This window comes from Bombina bombina, chromosome 5, assembly GCF_027579735.1.
Source record: "Bombina bombina isolate aBomBom1 chromosome 5, aBomBom1.pri, whole genome shotgun sequence".
Classification (NCBI taxonomy): domain Eukaryota; kingdom Metazoa; phylum Chordata; class Amphibia; order Anura; family Bombinatoridae; genus Bombina; species Bombina bombina.
In genome coordinates, this window is record NC_069503.1 from 967,398,612 (window position 1) to 967,424,810 (window position 26,199).

Sequence of the window (26,199 nt, forward strand, 5' to 3'; positions counted from 1 at the left end):
ATAAATTAAATACAATTCCTACAAATAACTACAATGAAATAAACTAACTAAAGTACAAAAAATAAAAAAGAACTAAGTTACAAAAAATAAAAAAATATTTACAAACATAAGAAAAATATTACAACAATTTTAAACTAATTACACCTACTCTAAGCCCCCTAATAAAATAACAAAGACCCCCAAAATAACAAAATGCCCTACCCTATTCTAAATTACTACATTTCAAAGCTCTTTTACCTTACCAGCCCTGAACAGGGCCCTTTGCGGGGCATGCCCCAAGAAATTCAGCTCTTTACAATACAATACCCCCCCCCCAACATTACAACCCACCACCCACATACCCCTAATCTAACCCAAACCCCCCTTAAATAAACCTAACACTAAGCCCCTGAAGATCTTCCTACCTTGTCTTCACCCTACCAGGTTCACCGATCCGTCCTGAAGAGCTCCTCCGATGTCCTGATCCAAGCCCAAGCGGGGGGCTGAAGAGGTCCATGATCCGGCTGAAGTCTTCATCCAAGCGGGAGCTGAAGAGGTCCATGATCCGGATGAAGTCTTCTATCAACGGCATCTTCAATCTTCTTTCTTCCGGATCCATCTTGCAGACCTCCGACGCGGAACATCCTCTTCTCCCGACGCCTACTAGCCGAATGACGGTTCCTTTAAGGGACGTCATCCAAGATGGCGTCCCTCGAATTCCAATTGGCTGATAGGATTCTATCGTTAGACTTAGCTTTAGGGGTTAATACATTTATTATAGTAGCGTGAGCTCCGGTCGGCAGATTAGGGGTTAATGTTTGAAGTTAGGTGTCGGTGATGTTAGGGAGGGCAGATTAGGGGTTAATACTATTTATTATAGGGTTAGTGATGCGGATTAGGGGTTAATAACTTTATAATAGTAGCGGTGCGGTCCGCTCGGCAGATTAGGGGTTAATAAGTGTAGGCAGGTGGAGGCGACGTTGTGGGGGGCAGATTAGGGGTTAATAAATATAATACAGGGGTCGGCGGTGTTAGGGGCAGCAGATTAGGGGTACATAAGTATAACGTAGGTGGCGGTCGGCAGATTAGGGGTTAAAAAAATTTAATCGAGTGGCGGCGATGTGGGGGGGCCTCAGTTTAGGGGTACATAGGTAGTTTATGGGTGTTAGTGTACTTTAGAGTACAGTAGTTAAGAGCTTTATGAACCGGCGTTAGCCCAGAAAGCTCTTAACTACTGACTTTTTTCTGCGGCTGGAGTTTTGTCGTTAGATGTCTAACGCTCACTTCAGCCACGACTCTAAATACCGGAGTTAGAAAGATCCCATTGAAAAGATAGGATACGCAATTGACGTAAGGGGATCTGCGGTATGGAAAAGTCGCGGCTGAAAAGTGAGCGTTAGACCCTATTTTGAGTGACTCCAAATACCGGAGTTAGCCTAAAACCAGCGTTAGGAGCCTCTAACGCTGGTTTTCACGGCTAACGCCAAACTCCAAATCTAGGCCCCTGTGTTTTATTTGGGGGGGTTTGGTTGGGTATACTATTTAATAAGGTTTCCTCCTTATATCCTTTAAAAGGGACAGTAAACACAATGATATTTTTATATAATTTGTTAAGTTATGTGAAACAACTGCAATATATTTTCTTTTCTTTTTTTGCCATCTTTTCATGTAATTTAGCTCTGAAAATTGAGCAATTTCTAATTCTCAGAACTTGAAATGCACACTGCTAACTTCTCAAGGCCAACTCTGATACATACATTTGCCTAATTGGATTTATCAGATAACAACTGCAAAATAATGCATTTTATACTAAATTTATGACACTGACTAAACTTGTCTGTTGACTAAAGACCAGATTGGCTCCTCCAAATAAGAAAATGGTGGTTGGAGTTTGGCTATTGAAAGTTGCAGTAAAAAGGCTGTAATTTGTTTTAAAAATGTTTAGATGTAGCTTATATGTTATAGTAACACAATATAAATGTCTATTTCAGACTCGCCAGAAACACCAGTTATGAAGCAGCGGTCTAAAGACCGCTGCTTCATAACCCTGTCCGCCTGCTCTGATGAGGCGGACAGGAATCGCCGGAAATCAACACGATCGAGTACGATCGGGTTGATTGACACCTCCCTGCTGGCGGCCGATTGGCTGCAAGTCAGCAGGGGGCGGCGTTGCACCAGCAGCTCTACGCATTCAGCAAGGTCTTGCGGACTTGATCCGCACTGTCGAATCAGGTCCGCAAGACCTTTGATAAATAGGCCCCAATGACTAGAATTGTTGTTATCATTATTGGATGTTTTATGGACTTCAGGACTAGATGACAGCACTTCTTCTACAACAAACCTGAATACAAATGAAGTTATGAAAAGAGAATACAGCCATCAAGTATAAACACCAAAATCACTTTAAAGCAATTGTCTGCTAAAACTAAGAAATCTGTCATCTTATCTCAGAAGGTCAAAAATATCAAATTAAAAATAATCACACATCTTTCCTTTTATTGCAAGAAATACCTGCATATACTTTTTTATTTTAAGGCAAAACAGTGTACAAAAGAATCAGTATTATATTTAAGAGAGTTGATCACTTCAGTTTAAAGGAAACAAAACTAAAACTTTTATGATTCAGATAGGACATTCAGTCTAAAAACAAACAAAACTTTCTCTATTACTTCTGCTATCAAATGTATGTCTTGGTATCCTTTATTGAAACTTACCCCATTTTCATTACACTCTGAATCATGAAAGTTTAATTTGGACGTCCCTTTAAAGCAATATGCAGGGTCATGCGCTAGTGCTTGAGTTGGTCAGCGGCCATATGCAGTGTTGGGATTCACAACTTTAAGCAACAGGTTCTCAACATGTCTATAATACAAACCCTGGGAACCTGGGGCATTTTACAAAAAGGTTTGCAAGAACTGGTGAGAACTGGCTGAATCCTACCACTGTCAAAGTTCCCATCGACAGCAGCACTCACCAATCTGCATCAAATATTCACATATTTATTGGAATCTTCCAATGGTACAAGAATCCCACCACTGGCAATATGACATTATACTCACCCATATACTTAAATATGTAATAAAGATTAATTTATTAGGGAGAAGAAAATTATTTACAAATGTCATTATCTCCACTCTTGATACAAATGTCATTATCTCCACTTGATTTCCCTTTAGTAATTAACTTGATATATTGGTGAGCACTGGAATTCATTTTCTTGTTGCATAATCATTTTCTATTAAAGGGACATAATACTCACATGCTAAATCACTTGAAACTGATGCAGCATAACTGTAAAAAGCTGACAGGAAAATATCACCTGAGCATCTCTATGTAAAAAAGGAAGATATTTTACCTCACAACTTCCTCAGCTCAGCAGAGTAAGTTCTGTGTAAAAAGTTAAACTTCAGCTGCTTTCCAGCTGCAGGTAAAAAAAGAAAAGGAATAAATGAACAGCAGCGAATCATCATCAGAAGTGCTGAGACCATGAGCTCTTTTACTGTGATCTTATGAGAGTTCACTTAAAGGGACAGTTTAGTCCAATATAAACTTTTATGATTCAGATAGAGAACGTAATTTTAAACAATTTTCCAATTTACTTTTATCACCAATTTTGCTTTGTTCTCTTGGTATTCTTATTTGAAAGCTAAACCTAGGAGGTTTATATGCTAATGTCTAAGTCCTATGTCTAAGGCCGCCTCTTCTCTCAGGGCATTTTGACAGTTTTACACCACTAGAGGGTGTTAGTTCATGTGTGATAGATAACACTGTGCTTAAGCACATGGAGTTCCAGTGAGCCAGCTCTGATTGGCTAAAATGGATGTCTGTCAAAAGAACTGAAATAAGGGGGCAGTTTGCAGAGGCTTAGATACAAGGTAATCACAGAGGTAAAAGGTGTATTTATATAACTGTGTTGGTTATGCAAAACTAGGTAATGGGTAATAAAGGGATTATCTATCTTTTAAAGCAATAAACATTCTGGTGTAGACTGTCCCTTTAACTCTTATGATATTTCTTAGTAAACTTCCTTAAACTGAATAGGGAAATAAGATGAGTGTGCATGAGGCTCACTCCATTGCCTTTCCTGGGACTGGAATACTGATTTGCTGCTTAAAGCCCTTTACAAAGGGATGTAAATACTTAGGACATTTTGAGTTAAAATATCTTTCTTTTTTACATAGAGATGTTCAGGTGATATTTCCCTGTCAGCTTTTTACAGCTATGCTACATCACTTTCAAGTGTTTTAACATTTGGGTATCATGGCCCTTTAACATATAATCTTAGTAGTGCCATCTTAAATATTAAACACATTTAAAGGGATACTAAACCCAAACTATTTATTTCATGATTCAGACAGAGCATGCAATTTTAAGCAACTTTCTAATTTACTCCTATTATTATTTTTTCTTCATTCTCTTGCTATCTTCATTTGAAAAAGCAGGTTTGTAAGGTTATGAGCTGGCCCATTTTTGGTCCAGCACCTGGGTTTGCTACATTTAGCCACCAATCAGCAGCGGGTACCCAGGTGCTGAACCAAAAATGGGCCAGCTCCTATGCTTACATTCCTGCTTTTTCAAATAAAGATAGCAAGATAACGAATACAAATTTATAATAGGTGTAAATCAGAAAGTTACTTAAAATTGCATGCTCTATCTGAATAATGAAAGAAAAAAATTGGGTTTAGTATCCCTTTAAACAATTTATCAGTTCCAAAGCTCTATATATCCATCTACAAGTCACTAGTTGCATATAATGTATGTAATCAATATATTAACTGTATACTCACATCTCCTAAGTAACTGTATTTGCCTTTAAGAATCATTCTGTAAAGTCTTGTACGATTTTCATCCTCAAAGGGCATAGATCCACTTAGTAGTATATATGTGATCACACCAAGTGCCCACATATCTACTGCATTGCTATAAGGTTTTCGCAGAATAATTTCAGGGGCAATGTATTCTGGAGTTCCACAAATGGTCCTCATAGACCAGTCTCCCTCTTTGTTACCAGAGTTTGCCAAACCAAAATCAGTGACTAAAATCTTTGAGTCAGCCCCTGGGTGATAATAAAGAAGGTTTTCTGGTTTTAGATCCCTATGTGTTATGCCCAATCCATGAAGATAGTTTATTCCATCTAAAACCATCTGAAGTACCTTGGTAGCATCCCGTTCTGTAAATGATCCTTTAGCAATGATTCGATCAAATAACTCTCCACCGGTAGCGAGTTCCATCACCATGTAAACTCGATCATGAGCTTCAAAAACCTCAATAAGCTGAATGATGTTATGATGACTAACCCTCCTTAGGATGTTTAGTTCAGACTCACATACTTCTTTCCCCTCTTTGGCTCTTGTTTCAATCATTTTTATAGCAAACGGCTGTCGGGTGGCTCTGTGCTCAACTCTTACAACTCTGCTGAAACTACCCCTCCCGATGAGAGCCTTGATGTCATATCTAGAAGAGAAAGACACTGATCATAACTATGCATAAATATATTATGAGTTCCATAATGATAACATTATCTTCTATCTGATTTAGGGTGTGGGTGATTCTATGATGGAATGATTTTTAATAGTTAGCTTTATAAGACTCTTGCTGAATGCAGAAGAACTAATGTGGGCACAAGAATATGAATGCATCTGTCAGACACCTTTCTCAAAACTCTAAAAGGTACCAAAAACAATAGGCTACTGAGAAACCCTATAGGACTGCTCAATTCAGTACTGCTTCTGTGGTAGCTGTTTTCACTTCAACTGTTTCATGCATCTAATCCTTCTTATGATTCTCATGAGATTATAAATGTAAAACTATATAAATCTAAATTTGGTATATCAGATGTTAGGAAATGTAAACATAGCTTTTACTTAAAGGGACACTGAACCCATTTTTTTTTTCATGATTCAGATAGATCATGAAATTTTAAGCAACTTTCTAATTTAATCCTATTATCACATTTTCTTCATTCTCTTGGTATCTTTATTTGAAATGCAAGTTTAGATGCCGAACCATTTTTGATGAACAACCTGGGTTGTCCTTGTTGATAGGTGGATAAATTCATCCACCAATAAAAAAATGCTGTCCAGAGTCCTAAACCAAAAAAAAAAAAAAAGGTTAGATGCCTTCTTTATCAAATAAAGATAGCAAGAGAACAAAGAAAAAATGATAATAGGAGTAAATTACAAAGTTGCTTAAACTCGCATGCTCTATCTGAATCATGAAAGAAAAAAATTTGGTTTCAGTGTCCCTTTAAAATGTGACTTAGATTTAAAAAAGTCAGCACTGCTATCCTTAAAGGGACAAGAAACCCAATTTCTTTCTTGATTCAGATAGGGAATACAATTTTTAACAACTTTGGAATTTACTTCTATTATCTAATTTGCTTCATTTCCTTGTTATCCTTTGTTGAAGAATCAGCAATGCATTACTGGGACCTAGTAAACACATTGGGTGAGACAATAACATGAGGCATATATGTGCAGTCATCAATCAGCAGTTCCTGAGTCTACCTAGGTATTGTTTTCAACAAAGAGTTACCAAGAGAACAAAACAAATTAAAAAATACAAGTAGATTGAAAAGTTATTTAAAATTGCATGCTCTATCTGAATCATGAAAGAAAACATCTGGGTTTCATATCGCTTTAAAGTATTTTTTTATACTTCTGTATAGTATATACAGGGCTTCAACTAAAAATTTTAGGACCCCTTACTTAACCATTGATCACCCCCGCCCTCTTTGACATGTGCAATTTTTGGCCAAGTGACTAAAACATATATGCATTTTATTCTTAAGTGTAGTCAAACTTGGAAATGTTGTAAAGATAGTAACACACAGACACACTTACACACTGAAACAAACACCCATACACTGAAACACACATTCACACATAAGGATTCACATATAGACACTCTAGCGGACACGCAAAGAAACACACAAATACACTCAGACACAGACATCCACACAGACACTCAGCACTTGTCTACATTGACCTCACAAGTAATGAGGCAGACTACAGCTTTGTCAAAAAAGGAGATTTACAAGACAAAATATGGAGTTCTGATTATCTTTTTGTCAAGGAAGATGCCAACTATATGATGAAAACAGCATGCAGTGGCTGAAAGGAAGGACCCTGAACTGCCTAAACAATAATTTAAAGGTTAAGTGGTGGATTGGTGACTTCTGGAAAGGTCTCATTAGTCTCAATGTCTGTAGAAAGATGTGAATAATCAGAAGTAAGGTCAAAATGTCCTAAAAAGTAACAGACAATGGACACACACACACACACACAAACTCAAACATAAACTTACACATACACCAAGGAAACACCCACAGAGACTGCCTCAGAAAACACAGAAAGGCATACACACTCAGACACCCACAGAAAACACAGAAAGACATACACACAAAGAGAGACACCCACAGAAAACACACAAAGACATACATACACACACATCCTCACTGAGAAATCCACAGAAAACACACAAAGACATACACACACACACACACATCCTTACAGAGACACCCACAGAAAATGCACAAAGACATACACACACACCCTCACAGAGACACCCACAGAAAACACACATATATATGCACACACCCTCTCAGAGACATCCACAGAAAATGCACAGACATATGCACACACCCACCCAGAGACACACACAGACATATGCACAACACCCTCACAGAGACACCCACAAAAAACACAGACATACGCACACCCTCACAGATACACCCACAGAAAACACAGACATACACACACACACAGACATACACAGAAAACACAAAAATACATACACACCCACCCTTACAGAGGCATCCACAGAAAATACACAAAGACCTACATACACACACACACCCTCACAGAGACACCTACAGAAAATGCATAAAGACACACACACACCCTCACAGAGACAGCTACAGAAAATGCATAAAGACAGACACACACACTCACATAGAGAGAACTACAGAAAACAAAATACATACACACTCATAGAGACACCAACAAAAGCACAAAGAAATAAACACAGACACCCACAGAAACACTCAAAGGAGTTAAAATGTCTGCACATTGCCATCCCCTAAATCAACAGTGTGGGACATACATGATAAACAAAATAGCAGAAATTAAGAGATCACTTTATTAAGAATCATATTTTTAAATGTGCAGACAAAAATACTTCTGTGAATTCAAAATTGTACATTAATGATCTGTCAGAATTGGTAATTGAAGAAAAGTACTTTTGAAAGGTTGACATATGTTTGGGGGGGTTTCCCCCCATTTTACCTTACCAAGAGCACCACTTCAAATCTGGTGTACAAATGTTCCCATCTGTTAGCTGTACTTATGGCTGTACTCAGTCTCATACCATTAGATCTGGTTAAATGCAGGATTTAGGTTTGTTTGTATGTATTTCAAAGTTAAGTCAGCTGTAGTGTAAACTGAACAGTGTCAAGTTAACCTATCTCATTTCAAACACTCAGCAATCTTAGCCTGAGAGCATAACATTTTATGCAGATGTAAAAATCTTAGATGAAATGCCTCCTGGCATCTGGAAAGTCCTTGAATAAAGGGGCAGTTATCTGGAATGTAATTTTATATATATATATATATATATATATCTTTTGTCTATTGAGGAGGAAACATTTCTGCATGGTTTTAAATATAGAATTTCTACAGCATTGTCAAATAATCATAAACACACTGCTGCATATTGCTAAAAAAAAGTACCACACTGAAGTTACAATCCGAAATTGCACAATGAAATAAAAAAACATTTACTAAGTAAGTCCTACCTCCTCTACAAATGAAAGTGATCTGCCGTCTGACTCAGGCACACTGTACAAATTAAAGTGCCAAGTCTGTCTCACACTGTACATAGTGGTTTAGTGCACACTCAGAAATTCTCTTTTTTTATAATAGTTGTGCTTGCCTCATCAGGCCCCCTGGCCCAGTGGGCCCCTGACAGGAGTCACCCCTTTCACCCCCTGATCGCAGCCCTGAGTATATATCAACAATTATGCACTGGTTTGAAAAAGATCTGTATTAAAATTGTTCATTGAAACAATAAATGTGCATTCCAAAGGGGTTGTTTGTAGTATGCAACATTTTGGCCTAGATTACAAGTTGAGTGCAAAACTAATAGCACTATTGAGCACTAATATAGCTCAAGTTAAATAAATTGTGCTTGTATTCTTGTGCTCATATTACAAGTTAAAAATAAAAAAATGCACTTCTATGGGGCACACTACACAACCCTCTTGTGGCGTTTGTTTTTGCGCTAAAGCCGAAGGTGCCTTAAAAATACTTTCTCCACTATGAAGAAATTGTTATTTTAATTTATATTTATATACTGTATATATAAAATGTTTAACATTTACTTATAAATATATTTAATATATATATATATATATATATATATATATATATATATATATATATATATATATATATATAAATGAGAAACAAAAGCAAACACTGCTCTGGCGACCAAGGTGCTGTTAATAACAAAAGTGTTTATTCATCCAGACAGGACATAGTCAGCAAAAAAGAACACCTGACATGTTTCGCGCAGGCGTACCTGCGCTTCATCAGAGGTGATAAGACACCACAGGTGAGTCCCTAATAAAGCTGAGCTGCACCAATAAGAAAGAAGGATAACTAACACACACCCTTAAAGACAGAGAGTGGCAAATATGTATATACATATATCCATGTGTACAGCATTATATTAATACATGATGATAAACTCACTAACAATGAAAAATTAGCTAAATACATATAAATTAGAAAACTGTTCGTACATATAAATCCAATCAAATGATAATTATAACAGTAATAAAAATAAAATAAAAATATGAAATAAAAATAATAACAACAATTTGTAAATGCAGTAGCAATGTTACAAAATAGCTAACATAAAATAAAAATAACCAATAATAATAAATCAGGAATATATTGAGTAGAAATTATCACAAAGTGTGACCATTGATACTCAGGTTATTTTTAAAAATAAGGAAAAAGAAAGCATCACATAAAAATAAATTATAATAGTTAGAAAGCATATGTAGTCTATACCAATAGTTAGCAAGTAATCTGTATATAGTATATCAATTCTAATTGTTGCTAACAGATTTAATAGGTAAAAAAAAAAAATTTTTATTACATATGTTCACAAATACAAAATACCAAAAGCATATTAATCTACACTAACATCACAGGAAAAAGTGAGTGTCAAATGGTAACTTTATTATAGTGTATGTATATGCCTCTAACTAAATTCAACTCTAACTAGCTATTATAGCTAAGGTAGTAGGTTAAGAAGATATAACCATATACTGTACACATCATTATATGTGTATGTATATTATCATAATGTAATATATCTAAGAATTGGTGAGAAGAGTAGATTATTGTTAACATTGAGTCCATGGGATATTATCAAAAATTCTATTTGTTCTTGCTTTATTTTATGTTTCATCCTTTGGATTTGCTTATTTGGGGATGGGAAAAGATAAATTTAATATATATGGACCCTGGTGTAGACATCTCTTAGTTATTAATATACTCTGTCTATCTATATATGTCCATCCAAACCAACCAATAATTAGAGTACCTAGGATTTAACAAAATATTCATTTGGAGAATTTAAACAGTTAAAGTAGCTTAATATGTAACTATAAGAGATCCTCAATGCAGTAGAAACAGTAGGTATAAGACCTTTGTTTTTGCGCTAAAGCCGAAGGTGCCTTAAAAATACTTTCTCCACTATGAAGAAATTGTTATTTTAATTTATATATATATACTGTATATATATAAAATGTTTAACATTTACTTATAAATATATTTAAAAAAAATATATATATTTATATATATAGAAGATCAATGCTATTTCAAATATTTCTAAAAAAGTATTTTTTCTAAAAAAGTCACTTTGTTTCATATCGCTTTAAAGTATTTTTTTATACTTCTGTATAGTATATACAGGGCTTCCACTAAAAATTTTAGGACCCCTTACTTAACCATTGATCACCCCCGCCCTCTTTGACATGTGCAATTTTTGGCCAAGTGACTAAAACATATATGCATTTTATTCTTAAGTGTAGTCAAACTTGGAAATGTTGTAAAGATAGTAACACACAGACACACTTACACACTGAAACAAACACCCATACACTGAAACACACACTCACACATAAGGATTCACATATAGACACTCTAGCAGACACGCAAAGAAACACACAAATACACTCAGACACAGACACCCACACAGACACTCAGCACTTGTCTACATTGACCTCACAAGTAATGAGGCAGACTACAGCTTTGTCAAAAAAGGAGATTTACAAGACAAAATATGGAGTTCTGATTATCTTTTTGTCAAGGAAGATGCCAACTATATGATGAAAACAGCATGCAGTGGCTGAAAGGAAGGACCCTGAACTGCCTAAACAATAATTTAAAGGTTAAGTGGTGGATTGGTGACTTCTGGAAAGGTCTCATTAGTCTCAATGTCTGTAGAAAGATGTGAATAATCAGAAGTAAGGTCAAAATGTCCTAAAAAGGAACAGACAATGGACACACACACACACACACACACAAACTCAAACATAAACTTACACATACACCAAGGAAACACCCACAGAGACTGCCTCAGAAAACACAGAAAGGCATACACACTCAGACACCCACAGAAAACACAGAAAGACATACACACAAAGAGAGACACCCACAGAAAACACACAAAGACATACATACACACACATCCTCACTGAGAAATCCACAGAAAACACACAAAGACATACACACACACACACATCCTTACAGAGACACCCACAGAAAATGCACAAAGACATACACACACACCCTCACAGAGACACCCACAGAAAACACACATATATATGCACACACCCTCTCAGAGACATCCACAGAAAATGCACAGACATATGCACACACCCACCCAGAGACACACACAGACATATGCACAACACCCTCACAGAGACACCCACAAAAAACACAGACATACGCACACCCTCACAGATACACCCACAGAAAACCCAGACATACACACACACACAGACATACACAGAAAACACAAAAATACATACACACCCACCCTTACAGAGGCATCCACAGAAAATACACAAAGACCTACATACACACACACACCCTCACAGAGACACCTACAGAAAATGCATAAAGACACACACACACTCACATAGAGAGAACTACAGAAAACAAAATACATACACACTCATAGAGACACCAACAAAAGCACAAAGAAATAAACACAGACACCCACAGAAACACTCAAAGGAGTTAAAATGTCTGCACATTGCCATCCCCTAAATCAACAGTGTGGGACATACATGATAAACAAAATAGCAGAAATTAAGAGATCACTTTATTAAGAATCATATTTTTAAATGTGCTGACAAAAATACTTCTGTGAATTCAAAATTGTACATTAATGATCTGTCAGAATTGGTAATTGAAGAAAAGTACTTTTGAAAGGTTGACATATGTTTGGGGGGGTTTCCCCCCATTTTACCTTACCAAGAGCACCACTTCAAATCTGGTGTACAAATGTTCCCATGTGTTAGCTGTACTTATGGCTGTACTCAGTCTCATACCATTAGATCTGGTTAAATGCAGGATTTAGGTTTGTTTGTATGTATTTCAAAGTTAAGTCAGCTGTAGTGTAAACTGAACAGTGTTAAGTTAACCTATCTCATTTCAAACACTCAGCAATCTTAGCCTGAGAGCATAACATTTTATGCAGATGTAAAAATCTACCTGCGCTTCATCAGAGGTGATAAGACACCACAGGTGAGTCCCTAATAAAGCTGAGCTGCACCAATAAGAAAGAAGGATAACTAACACACCCCCTTAAAGACAGAGAGTGGCAAATATGTATATACATATATCCATGTGTACAGCATTATATTAATACATGATGATAAACTCACTAACAATGAAAAATTAGCTAAATACATATAAATTAGAAAACTGTTCGTACATATAAATCCAATCAAATGATAATTATAACAGTAATAAAAATAAAATAAAAATATGAAATAAAAATAATAACAACAATTTGTAAATGCAGTAGCAATGTTACAAAATAGCTAACATAAAATAAAAATAACCAATAATAATAAATCAGGAATATATTGAGTAGAAATTATCACAAAGTGTGACCATTGATACTCAGGTTATTTTTAAAAATAAGGAAAAAGAAAGCATCACATAAAAATAAATTATAATAGTTAGAAAGCATATGCAGTCTATACCAATAGTTAGCAAGTAATCTGTATATAGTATATCAATTCTAATTGTTGCTAACAGATTTAATAGGTAAAAAAAAAATTTTTTTATTACATATGTTCACAAATACAAAATACCAAAAGCATATTAATCTACACTAACATCACAGGAAAAAGTGAGTGTCAAATGGTAACTTTATTATAGTGTATGTATATGCCTCTAACTAAATTCAACTCTAACTAGCTATTATAGCTAAGGTAGTAGGTTAAGAAGATATAACCATATACTGTACACATCATTATATGTGTATGTATATTATCATAATGTAATATATCTAAGAATTGGTGAGAAGAGTAGATTATTGTTAACATTGAGTCCATGGGATATTATCAAAAATTCTATTTGTTCTTGCTTTATTTTATGTTTCATCCTTTGGATTTGCTTATTTGGGGATGGGAAAAGATAAATTTAATATATATGGACCCTGGTGTAGACATCTCTTAGTTATTAATATACTCTGTCTATCTATATATGTCCATCCAAACCAACCAATAATTAGAGTACCTAGGATTTAACAAAATATTCATTTGGAGAATTTAAACAGTTAAAGTAGCTTAATATGTAACTATAAGAGATCCTCAATGCAGTAGAAACAGTAGGTATAAGACCTTTGTTTTTGCGCTAAAGCCGAAGGTGCCTTAAAAATACTTTCTCCACTATGAAGAAATTGTTATTTTAATTTATATATATATATACTGTATATATATAAAATGTTTAACATTTACTTATAAATATATTTAAAAAAAAAATAATATATATATATATATATAGAAGATCAATGCTATTTCAAATATTTCTAAAAAAGTATTTTTTCTAAAAAAGTCACTTTGTTTTAAAGGGATATGGTATATGTCAAGATGTTTGATATGAACATATGTGTGTGTGTATATATTTGTATGAGTATATACATTATATATGTATACATTATATATATATATTTATGTGTGTGTATGTTCGTATATACACATGTATACGTATATACTGTATGTGTCCAGTCAAACACCTTGTCATATACCATATCCCTTTAAAACACTTTCACATTTAATATGTATATATAAGTATAATAGTTTGGTTCTGAATGGCAGTGGAGACTTCCGTTTGGGGTGGAGCCTAAACAAACGTGCTCCCTGTGTGCGGTGACTGAGCACCGCTGGAAAATCTACCCAAGCCTTTTCACCATCTAACCCGGGGTTTGCAAACGGGTGTTGTGTGTGGTGGTGCACGCAGCCATATCATCAGGCTGTTGGCAGCTGCCGGGAACACGTGTCAGGAAGCCGGCGTTATGCTGCCGCTGGTGAGTTGGAGACGCCGCCTTGCGGAGGGACCCTTGACGGCCTGGTGTATTTCGTCAAGCTAAGGACCAGCCTTTTGCATCCCGTTAGTGGAGGTGAAGTGCCCTCTCTGCTGCAAAGGTCCTCTATAGCGCCTCATCACCGGGTCTGAAGAGAACAGTCCCAGCTGCAAGTAGAAGCTTTTTTTCTTGTTTCCCCTTATTGTTGCTACTTCTTCGCCTCTTGGTGTTTATTGCTGTTACTTAAGGGGAGTGATCTAGAAAAGCTTAAATGTGAGATGCTTGGTTTATTTGCCTATTGCTGAGAAGGGACATAGTAAGATCTATCCCTGCAAAAGGAAATATTCTACACCCATTGCTAATAATTGGGAACTTGCATGTGGTCCTCAGGACATTATATATCTTAGCAAATCGTTTGGAGACAAAATTCTGCCCTAAGTTACCTGTTAGAATGTGACATTTGCATTTGTTCAGCAGAAGGACATTTCTGTCAGGAACAGGGATAGGCAAGGTGTCCGTATACGGACACTGGTGTCCGTGACTGGTCCCTGCAGTGTCCGCCACCCGTTTTGTGGAGGGGAGGGAGGAGTAGGACAGATGAATGGTGGTCCTCACTCCTCCTTGACCCAAGAGGCGCCCCGCTTAGTAGCGGGAAAGTGAGGGAAGAAGGAAGCTGCCTGCAGTCAACTAACCGTAAGTCGTGACTTATCCCAATTCCTTGATCTGTGTGGCAGCGTGATGCTGGTGTCTGTGTGTAGAAGACCGCTGCCTACTCTGACAAACCTTACATAACCAACCATGATGATCATGCAATTAACATCAAGGTGGGTGGGTTTGGTCAGGAGGTACAGACTCTCAATATAACTCCCAAAAAATAAAAGGTAATACCACCAGCAGTCTTTATATAAATGTTATTTTAAACTTGTTTGATTAGATAACTAATTTGTACTTGAGGAACTAGACCAGGGGCGTCCAACGTGCAGCCCATTTGACAGCAAAGTGTCGCTTTCCTGACTTATAGAAACATAGAATATGTCGGCAGATAGGAACCATTCGGTCTATCTAGTCTGCCCAATTTTCTGAATAATTTTATTAGTTCCTCGCCTTATCTTATATCTAGCATAACCTTAGGCCTATCCCATGCATGTTTAAACTTCTTCACTGTCTCTACCACTTCTGCTGGATGGCTATTCCACCACGTATCCACTACCCCCTCTGTAAAGAGTGTTTTTTGATGTTTTTAAATTGAAATGTACCTTGGTGTCCTTCAATAACGTCTGTACTTTTTAAAATGTCCGCCATAGCCTTGGTCTGTGCCTATCCCTGGTCAGGAAGAAACAGAGGAGAGCCGCTGGATATTTCTTCTAATTTATCTGGTCATAATGTAAAAAGAGCTAAGGACTTTAGAGGCTTTCTTCCTGAGGCAGCAAATTGTTTATATATATATATATATCTGTGCCAGGTGCTATTTCTCTGTTTTTTTTTTCTATTACAGAGGGAGACCTTGTCATTTACTACTAATGTTAATTAAGCATTAAATCTTAGAACTAACACCCTTAAGAAGGCTAAAAATATCTTACGGGTTCATTGAAAAAATGTTATGTATTGATTAACATGTCTATGGCAGAAATATTCACTTGTTAGTGGCTACCTTTATAAATCCTCATAATTTCATCTTGGCTGATTTCTTAGCCTAACTACAGAAGGGTTTATATGTTCTGCTTACATTGATAATACTTAGTATCTATATTAGTCCGGCCTGCCTCTGGACTAATAGGGATCTGTTAATTACTCTCCAGTTGAACTCTAAATAATTATCTAACTGGAGTACGCTTTCTCTGCACCCCTGTATTCAGGGAGTAAGAATGTAGCTGATTTGTAGCCTTGTATTACCAGTTACTACTGTCCAAGCAGCCAGGGTGGTATGTACTCAAACCAGATAATATTCATCCTACTATAGAAACCTTGTTGTGTGCTGAAATCTGCAGGGAAATTTTTTGTTCTTTTTTTTTGTTGTTTTATTATATTCTGCCATTAACTGCTAAATATTTATAGAGAAAAATTTAAAAGAGGGAATCATTCTTTTTTTTTTTTAGATAATTCTTTAATTTGAGAGGCCTATTTCACCTTTTTGCTCCTACCCTAGGTAAAGGGTTCACTTTATTTTTTTGTATACACAATCACGTATGCACACATATATATTATATATATATAATATATAAAAAAAAAAACTATACACATAATTTTTCTTTTTATTTTTCTTTCTATTAACCAGGCCCCGCTCTGACGCGGCCCCAGTAATCTTGTCCACGTTTTTTACACTTAGTCACCATTTTTGACTCACGTTTAATTAATGGAAAAATTTGTCACTTAGGCGAAAAAAAACTCCCCTGTAATGCCTGCCAAACTTAAGGATAAAAAATCTAAATCAAGTGACATTAGCCTTGATTCTACATTAAGTGATTTACCTCTTCCTTCTTTTGATATACAGGCTTTGACAGTACAACTGTCCGCCGTATTCTCACCTCATTTTGAAATGATCAAAAAAGAAATCTCTGGTATGGCCTCCGAACTATCAACTCTCTCCGCCGAAGTCAGGCAGTTTTCTGCCCGAATCGGTGAAGCAGAAGATAGAATCTCGGACTTGGAAGAACGGGTAAATGCACAAGAAGTGACCATCCGGAAACAAGACACCACGATTCAAAATATGCAATTGCGCCTGGAGGACATGAAAGATCGCTCCAGACGCAATAACATACGTATTGTGGGCCTTCCGGAAACAGCGCAATATGAAGACTTAATTAAATTTACCTCCCTAGGGCTCCCCCAAACGTTAGGAATGTCAGCAGAATATTTGCCCCTGATAATAGAAAGAGCACATAGAGTAGGGCCAAAGAGATCTCTATCTGATAAGGTAGCTAAGAGCAGAATGTGTATATTCAAGGTACTTAAATTTCAGGACAAAGTCGAATTAATTAAACATTTTAGGAAGAATGGTCCTATAATGTTAGGTAATAACAAGATCCTCCTCTTTCAGGATTTCTCTACTGAGACATCCATGAATAGGAAGTTAATGGCCCCATACTGTTCACAGCTGATAAATAATGGAGTCAAAGCCCGAATGGTCTACCCGGCTAAGGTTATAGTGGAGGATAGGGGCTCAGTACTTACATTTCAGGAAATCGCAGATATTAAAGAATATGTCAAGTCAAAAGTGGCAAGTTGAAGACTGAGAAATTAGATTTTTCATGATTTTGATGTTAATGACTGTTAGGAGGTCTCCATTACAGACGTGGTTGAATGTGGTATGCGTGTGGGTTTGTTTTAAATATTATTTTTTTTTTTTTAATTATTTTTTTTTCTTTCAGTGCCTCCCCTCTCTTTCCCCTTTTAGAATTGTTAGGAGATTTTTGCTATATTATGGATAGAGGACAAGAAAGAGAGAGAGGTTTAACCGAGCGAATTTTTAATTTTAAGGCATGTCACTTCTCTAAATGTCCGGAGTAAATATATTATCATGGAATGTTGGAGGAATAACCTCCCCCATGAAGAGAAAACTCATAGTTAAAACTCTTGCAAAAAAAAGGCCAGACATTGCATATATTCAAGAAACCCATCTTAATGATTTGGAAGTAGCTAAACTTAAAATTAAATGGGTGGGCGAAGTGGTAGCATCCTCAAGCACAAATAGGAAATGTGGAGTGGCGATCTTATTCCATAAAGAGTTAGATTATAAAATTTAGCATATTGATAAAGATCCACAGGCCAGATATATCATACTCCAAATCCAGATTAACCAGATTGTTTATGTGCTTTGTAATGTGTATGGCCCAAATAAAAATAGCAGAGATTTCTGGGAAAAGATAAAAGGTAAGATTTTCCCCTTTATAGGGGAGAATCTCATCTTAGCGGGCGATTTTAATATGACATTAGTTCCAGAATTAGATAGATTCAATAATACAGATGCAAAAGAATATAAAAAAAAACGCCAAATACTTTAGAACTTTTTGTTCTCAGCTTAAATTGGTAGATGTCTGGAGAATCAAAAATCCTGATTCTCTGACTTTTACTTGCGAATCTAAAGCACACAGAACCTTCTCCAGGATTGATCTCTTTTTATTATCCGAATCCCTGTCAATTGTACAAGTTGTTACTGGAATCAATGACATATTGATATCCGATCATGCAATAATATATCTTACCCTGCCCCCTTTAACTAATTATATAGATAAAAGTCAATCACTCTTTTTTTCCGCGATATTTGTTGAATAATCCTAGATTTGCTAACTGGCTCAGGCAAAGATGGAGGGATTACTGTACATATAATATTTCTTTAACAGAATTGAGACCTTTTGGGAAGCAGCCAAGGCTGCCCTAAGAGGCAATATAAAGAGTTATTTAATAAGTAGCAAAAAGAAATTGCGGGCCCTAGAAATACAATTATCCAATAGAGTTAGAAACGCCTATGGAAGATTTGCTGAGGATCGCTCTTCGGTTAATTGTAAAAAGTACCAGGAGGCTAGAAGAGAGAGAGATGTTTTCTTAGAACAGAGAGCCCAAAATGAAGAGATTAAAATTAATGTTCAATTTAGAGGTCTTTACGGGGACTCCACAAAACATTTGGCAAAATTAATCAAAAATAGAAAGAGGAAGAATTATATCCCGGTTATTAAAGAAAACGATATCTTATATACGGACTCAAGGGAGATTAGTAGAGTGCTGTTTTCATTCTACCAAAAGTTATACTCTAGACAGGTTAGCAATATTCATAAGCAAGACAGATTTTGGTCTAAAATAAAGCTCCCGCAAATTCAAGAAGTTGATCTATCGTCTCTCAATGCCCCAATTAGAGCAGAGGAAATTAGGGAAATGATAGATAAGATGCGGTTGAATAAGGCTCCCGGCCCAGATTGTCTCCCGGCAGAATTTTATAGATTACTTGCGCCGGAAATCATTCCTACCCTGGAAAAGCTATTTAATAGTTATTACTGCTCGGATAGTTCCATCTCTCCTTATTTCTCTGCTGCAAATATTACGCTAATTCTCAAGAAAGGTAAAAAACCGGAGGACCCGGCCTCTTATAGGCCTATATCCGTGTTGAACACAGATTATAAAATACTGATGGCGATCTTAGCAGATAGACTCTCTTCATTCTTGGGTAATATTATCCACATAGACCAAGTGGGCTTTATGAAATCTAGGACCTCCATGAAAAATATCCGCAGGATAGTGACTTGTCTTGACTATTTCTACTACCTAAAAGAAAAGAAAAAAAATAACTTTGTTGAGGATTTTGCAATTCTTTCGTTAGATGCCGAAAAGGCATTTGATGCCATTGCTTGGGACCATCTATTCAAAGTATTAGAGGAATTTGGCTTTAAGAATCAATTCTTTCAATTTATCCAAAAAATATATAGAAATCCAATTTCATTCCTTATCGTGAATGGTGTTCTCTCGCAAAAGATCATCTTGGGACGGGGAACAAGACAGGGGTGCCCATTATCGCCCCTCTTGTTTAACCTGGCCCTAGAACCTTTAGCCATCCGGTTACGAAGTGTATTAGAAGGAATTAATATGGGTTCCTATTCTCTCAGGACCCTTTTATATGCTGATGATCTAGTATTATTTTTAAAGAATTCATCCTTCTCAATACCAACTGCATTGCAATGTCTAGATGAGTTTAGCTCTTTTGCGGGATATAAAATCAATTTTAACAAAAGTGAACATATGTGGATTATTAAATTGAGAAATAGTTCGCAAGAACATACATTTAAAGAAGTCAAAGCAATTACATATCTAGGCATAATATTACACAAAAATCCGAGAAATTGGTATCGACTTAATTTTTTACCACTGTTTCAGAAGGTCAAAGCTGATCTGGATCTATGGAAGGTATTTCAACTTTCTATTACAGCCCGCATTAATTTAATTAAGACAATTATTTTCCCTCGATTACTTTATCCCCTTCAGAATCTTCCCCTGTTTATTCTTAGTAAGGATTTGCATAAATTGTATTCCTGCTTCTCCAAATTTATTTGGAACGGCAGGAAACCGCGTATATCCTTAGAGAGACTCATGCAGAAATTTGAAGCAGGTGGTCTTGCTTTCCCCAATCTTAAGCTATATAATTGGGTTTGTTTAAGTAAAACAGCTGTGGATTGGATTGTAGAAAAGGAGTTGGTTTCATCCTTAGAGATCGAGAATTACATGGTCTCTCCTCTCTCTTTAAAAGCAATCTTGCATTGCCCTCCACATTCTTTACCAAATAATATATCTGCGCTCATTTCCATTAGAAACGTAGCGGCGGCCTGGCAGAAGTGCTGTACATTACTTGAAGTGGATTTTACATTTTCGGCATTTTTGCCGATTTCTGGAAACCCACAATTTTTGCCAGGTATTAAGCAATCAGTATTCAGAGAATGGGCCGAGAAAGACCTTAAATATGTCTGTCAGATCCTTTCACAAGAGGGGCAAATAATCTCTTTCGAAATGTTGGCCCAACATTTTCATCTAGCTAGATCCAATTTTTTGCGTATCTACAGCTGCGCCACCTTATTAATACCCGAAAATGGGATAGGAGTGGATTTAGTGCATGGTCGGATCTCAATTTATGTTTTCAGAAATTTTCGATAGGTAGTTCCTCCATATCTCTTATGTATGATATTATGCTTTCCAAACAAACATTAATCCTTCTAGATAAGTTGATCTCAATTTGGACTCCCTTTTTTCCTGCAATAGACTCTGGGAAAATTAAACAAAGTATGATTAACTTAAAGAAATGTGAAATTCCACGGAGTTGGAGAGAATCCCATTTAAAGCTTATTAATAATTATTATTTATCCCCCTTAAGAATGGCGAAATTATATCCGACTAATGAGGGGGTCTGTACCGCAAAATGATGTATATAAGAAGAAATCCTGTTTAAACCATATGTTATTTTTGTTTCTTTACACCTGACCCTGCGTGGTTTACAAAGGTGAAAACTTATTCGTTTGTGCTTGCTGTTGGACATATAAATAAATTATTTAAAAAAAAAAAAAAAGTATAATAGTTTATTTTAATATGTTTAACGTGTTTTATACTTTTATTGTAGCCCTAACACTTTATTTCAGGTCAGTTGCACTATGATTTTTAACTATGTTATGTGTTACTCTCGAGCACAACACATAACTTTCAACTTGTAATTTGAGCAATGTTTAGCAGGGCACCGCTATCCATTGAAAAGTATAGGACACACTAAATGAAACATTATCTGGTTATTCTGTTTTACCATGGATTTACCAGATTGCTTAGCTCAGTCCTGCTCCACTTGTAATCAAGGCCTTTATGTGGAATTCAATTTTGCGTTTAAAAGGACATTGCACCCAAACAGATGCTATCATATTAAAGAGCAGCATTTACACATTGAAAATATTTTTTTCCAGAAAATTGTTAATGATTCAAATAAAACATGCAATTTTAAGAGACCTTTCAATTTGTTTCTATTATCAAATGTACTTAATTCTCTTGGTATCTTTTGTTGAGGAGCATACCTAAAGGCAGGCCCAGACTGGCCATAGGGCATACAAGACAAATGCCTGGTGGGAAGTCTCTTATATGGTCCTTGCTGCTATATAGAAGCCCCTCTCCCTATTTTGTAAAGCAGAAAGTACATTGGCTATTAAAGGGACACTGAAACCATTTTTTTTTAATTTTTGATTCAGATAGAGCATGCAATTTTAAGCAACTTTCTAATTTACTCCTAGTATCAAATTTTCTTCATTCTCTTGATATCTTTATTTGAAAAGCAAGAATGTAAGTTTAGATGCCGGCCCATTTTTGGTAAACAACCTGGGTTGTTTTTTGCTGATTGGTGGATCAACAAGTGCTGTCCAGTGACTGAACCAAAAATTGGCTGGCGCCTTAGCTTAGATGCCTTCTTTTTCAAATAAAGATAGCAAGAGAATGAAGAAAATTTGAAAATAGGAGTAAATTACAAAGTTGCTTAAAATTGCTTGCTCTATCTGAATCACGAAAGAAAAAAATATGGGTTCAGTGTCCCTTTAAGCAGAGGTGCTGCCAGATGAGAGATCTGGTGTGTTAAGGCTACCTAGCTTGCAGAGGTCTAACTAATGTGGGCTACTCCACCTTTGAATTCCTGGGCATATTTTTGGTCCCAGTCCAGTCCTATCTAAAGTTAATTTTCTTTCTTGTTGATTGTCTTTATTGGCTGTTTTTTGTTTCCTGATACGATTTTTCAAAATTAGAATGATCATATATAATCAATAACACAATTTCAACATGTTTTTTGGTTCAAGTGCAAAACTGGCCTTTTTTTATACTCACATTTTTGTGGTTGTAATTTTCTGTAATTTCATGTTTGCAATCAGGATTTAAGGTTGCCATTCTGTCTTGTTTTTTTGTCAGACAAGATCATTTTGCATGAGTTTTATAGAAAACAAAAGTCCAAAAAACTTGAGTGAAAAAAAACGTGATTTACTATATAAGGAACCTAGTGTCGCCACCTTCTTACAGTAATAGAGATAGACAAACCTCATTCTGTACAGTGAGATTTGGAACTTTTGCTATCTGAAGCCTCACGATTTAATGTATGAGAACTGTAAAAATATCCTACATAGAAGATAAGTTACAAACAATTTCTTTTTACAGAAAATAATTTCCTGCAGTTTTCTTCTTGATTTTAGATGAGAATCTTGCCAAAATATACATACATGCACTCTATTAAAGGGACAGTTAAGTCAAAATTAAACTTTCATGATTCAGATAGAACATGCAATTTTAATTAACTTTCCAATTTACTTCTAGTATCTATTTTGCCTTATTCTCTTTATTTCATATTCTGAACCAAATATGAAAATTTTGAATTTCATGTCCCTTTAACCAATTTCAATTTTTAGTGACCCGGCAGCCATTATAAATTGTTAGGGTGACTGTTTTGGGGAAATGGTGATCAAATATCAAGAGGGTTCTCAACCTTGGCTGTGTTTTTTTGAGTCAGAAAATTGTCATGGTTTTGATAAAAAAAAATACAATGAACAATCCTGTTTTTTAGATATCAAACAAGAAAATCTAAAAGTTTGGAATTGACCCCCTAGATAGGCTCAGAAACAGCTGCAGTGCTGAGAGCATTTTCTTTTAGCACTTTTATGTCCCTTTAAGTAAAAGCCTTTTAAATTTAAACTTAAATGAATACTGCAGTATGTACTTCCTACTGATCCTCACTGGCTAATAAGTACAGTTACTGCTGCCTTATTGGTGGAGAGCGACAAACATCTGCAAGCATTACTTCCGAAAACATTGATTTAATCAGAGCAGGAATATGAGTTTGTTCACAAAACAAAAGAAACAAAATAGAATACATTTTAAAATGCTCCCTTTAAATGTGAAAGTGCTGTTAATTTGCTTTCTATTAAAGCTCAAGGAAAACACACATCTAATTATTATACTTTCAACTTCATTTGACATATGGGGTAGATTTATTATACCCCGGGCGGACATGATTTGCTATAGCGAATCATGTCCGCACTGCATCGCTAATATTGGTGAACTGCTTGTGCAATGCCACCCCCTGTAGATTTGCGGCCAATCGGCTGCTAGCAGGGGGTGTCAATCAACCCGATCGTATGATGTCCGCAGTCTCAGAGGCAGCGGACACGTTAAGAGCAGCAGTCTTAAGACAGCTGCTTCTTAACTCCTGTTTTCGGCGAGCCTGAAGGGGCCGATACGGAGATTGTTAAATTGGCCCTATGGGCTGCAGATCAATATTTTAGAAGCCATAAAAGAGACAGTAAAGTAAAAATTATATTTAAATGAACTGAATAGAGCGTGACATTTTAAACAACTTTACAATTTACTTCTGTTGTCAATTTTGTTTAGTTCTGTTGGTATCCTTTATTAAAGCGCAATCCTATGTAAGCTCAGGAGCGTGCACGTCTTAAAAGCCATCTGCAACTTAGTTTATAGCAATGTTATACATAGATACAAACATGGCTCCCACAGACTGCTATAGACACGTGCACGCTCGTGGGCTTCTATCAGCCTGCTTAGCTTTACTCTTAACAAAGGATAGCTAGAGAACAAATTAAATTCGATAATTGAAGTAAGTTAAAAAGTTGTTTAAAATCACATGATTTATCTCAATTATGGAAGTTTATTTTTTATTTTACGGTCCCTTTAAGGTCTGCATATTAATTTATGGTTAAGAAACACACATATATTGTAATATATTTCCTAAAAATGTCTATTGTCACAGGGCTGGATTTAAGTAATGTCACAAGGTACGATCTATCTGCTGTTCTTCCCCCACCCACCCCCACTGAGGGCTCATTTGAGTTTGCCCACTAGCCAGTAGTCCTCAAAGCACATATATTTAGTTCCACTTTCCTGAAACCACAAAAAAACTATGAGGCACATTCACAGTTCTATGTTTTCCCAGGGGCATCAAAATTGAGTGCAGAAGGCCACATGGCCCATGGGCCGCTAGTTGGTCATCCCTGACATAAATGATTGTTTTGACCAGCTAGGGTTACATATGAATGCATCTGGGCTATACATTTTATATACCTAAAGGGACATGAAACACACATTTTTTCTTTCATGATTCAGAAAGAGTATGTGATTTTAAACAACTTTCCAATGGACTTCTATTATTTAATTTGCTCCCTTCTCTTGTTATAATTTGCTGAAAGGTTTATCTAGAAAAGCTCATGAACAGCAAAGAACCTAGGTTCTAGCTGCTGATTGGTGGCTGCATATATATACCGATTGTCATTAGCTCACCCATGTCTTCAGTTAGAAATCAGTAGTGCATTGCTGCTCCTTCAACAAAGCATACCAAGAGAATGAAGCAAATTTGATAATAGAAGTAAACTTTTAAAGTAAAATGTTATGTTCTACCTAAATCATGAAAAAATTTTTTGGGGTTTCATGTCCCTTTAAAAAGATTTAAATAGGATAGAGGGCTTCATTTTTACCTGTGTGCTCACAAACAACTGCGCCCTTTGCACGTGCGCTACTCATGCCAGTCAGGAAGCGACATCTTATTTTGGCCATCATTTTTCTAAAAAAGGCCCTGCTATGCGATGAACTCATTTTACATAGAACCTTTACATAACCTTTGCATGTCGAGACTTGTAGGACTAAATCGCTGGATCAAATACCTTTGCCGTCATTACTCAAATATCTTCATGGATCTGCGATTTTCCAACAGAAAGAAAATAGACTTTTGTTAAATGACCTGCTACATGCATGTTATTGTTTTACAGGGCCCAAGCATAGGTGTACAAAAGAGATGTTCACTAATACCTTTTATTTGTATTAAAGGGACATTGAACTACCGATACAAGTACAATCACCATGCTATTGTTACTTTTCTCTTATGCAAGCAGCTCTCTTTGAAACCATTCTCTATGTTAAAGCCTTAGCTCATGCTCAGTTTACATGTTAATAAACACGATTGCTCCATTGGTTTTACAAATAAAAGATAGCTTAAATCACACTAAACTTTGTTCACTGACTAAGGGTAAACCTTTTGCCAAAGTCAGTTTGTGCTGGTATTACGAGTTGAAAGTAAAAACATATCGCTCCAGCGCTAACCCAACTCAC

General features: G+C 36.1%; 1 protein-coding gene across 1 annotated transcript in view; it reads right to left on the reverse strand.

Moving 5' to 3' along the window:
- PSKH2 (protein serine kinase H2) overlaps positions 1 to 26,199 on the reverse strand; it is a 107,155-nt gene that overhangs the window by 55,146 nt on the left and 25,810 nt on the right. Inside the window, exon 2 of the mRNA XM_053713173.1 lies at positions 4,767 to 5,433. Within this exon, the coding sequence (XP_053569148.1) occupies positions 4,767 to 5,433 (667 nt within the window). The remainder of the gene's footprint in view (positions 1 to 4,766; positions 5,434 to 26,199) is intronic.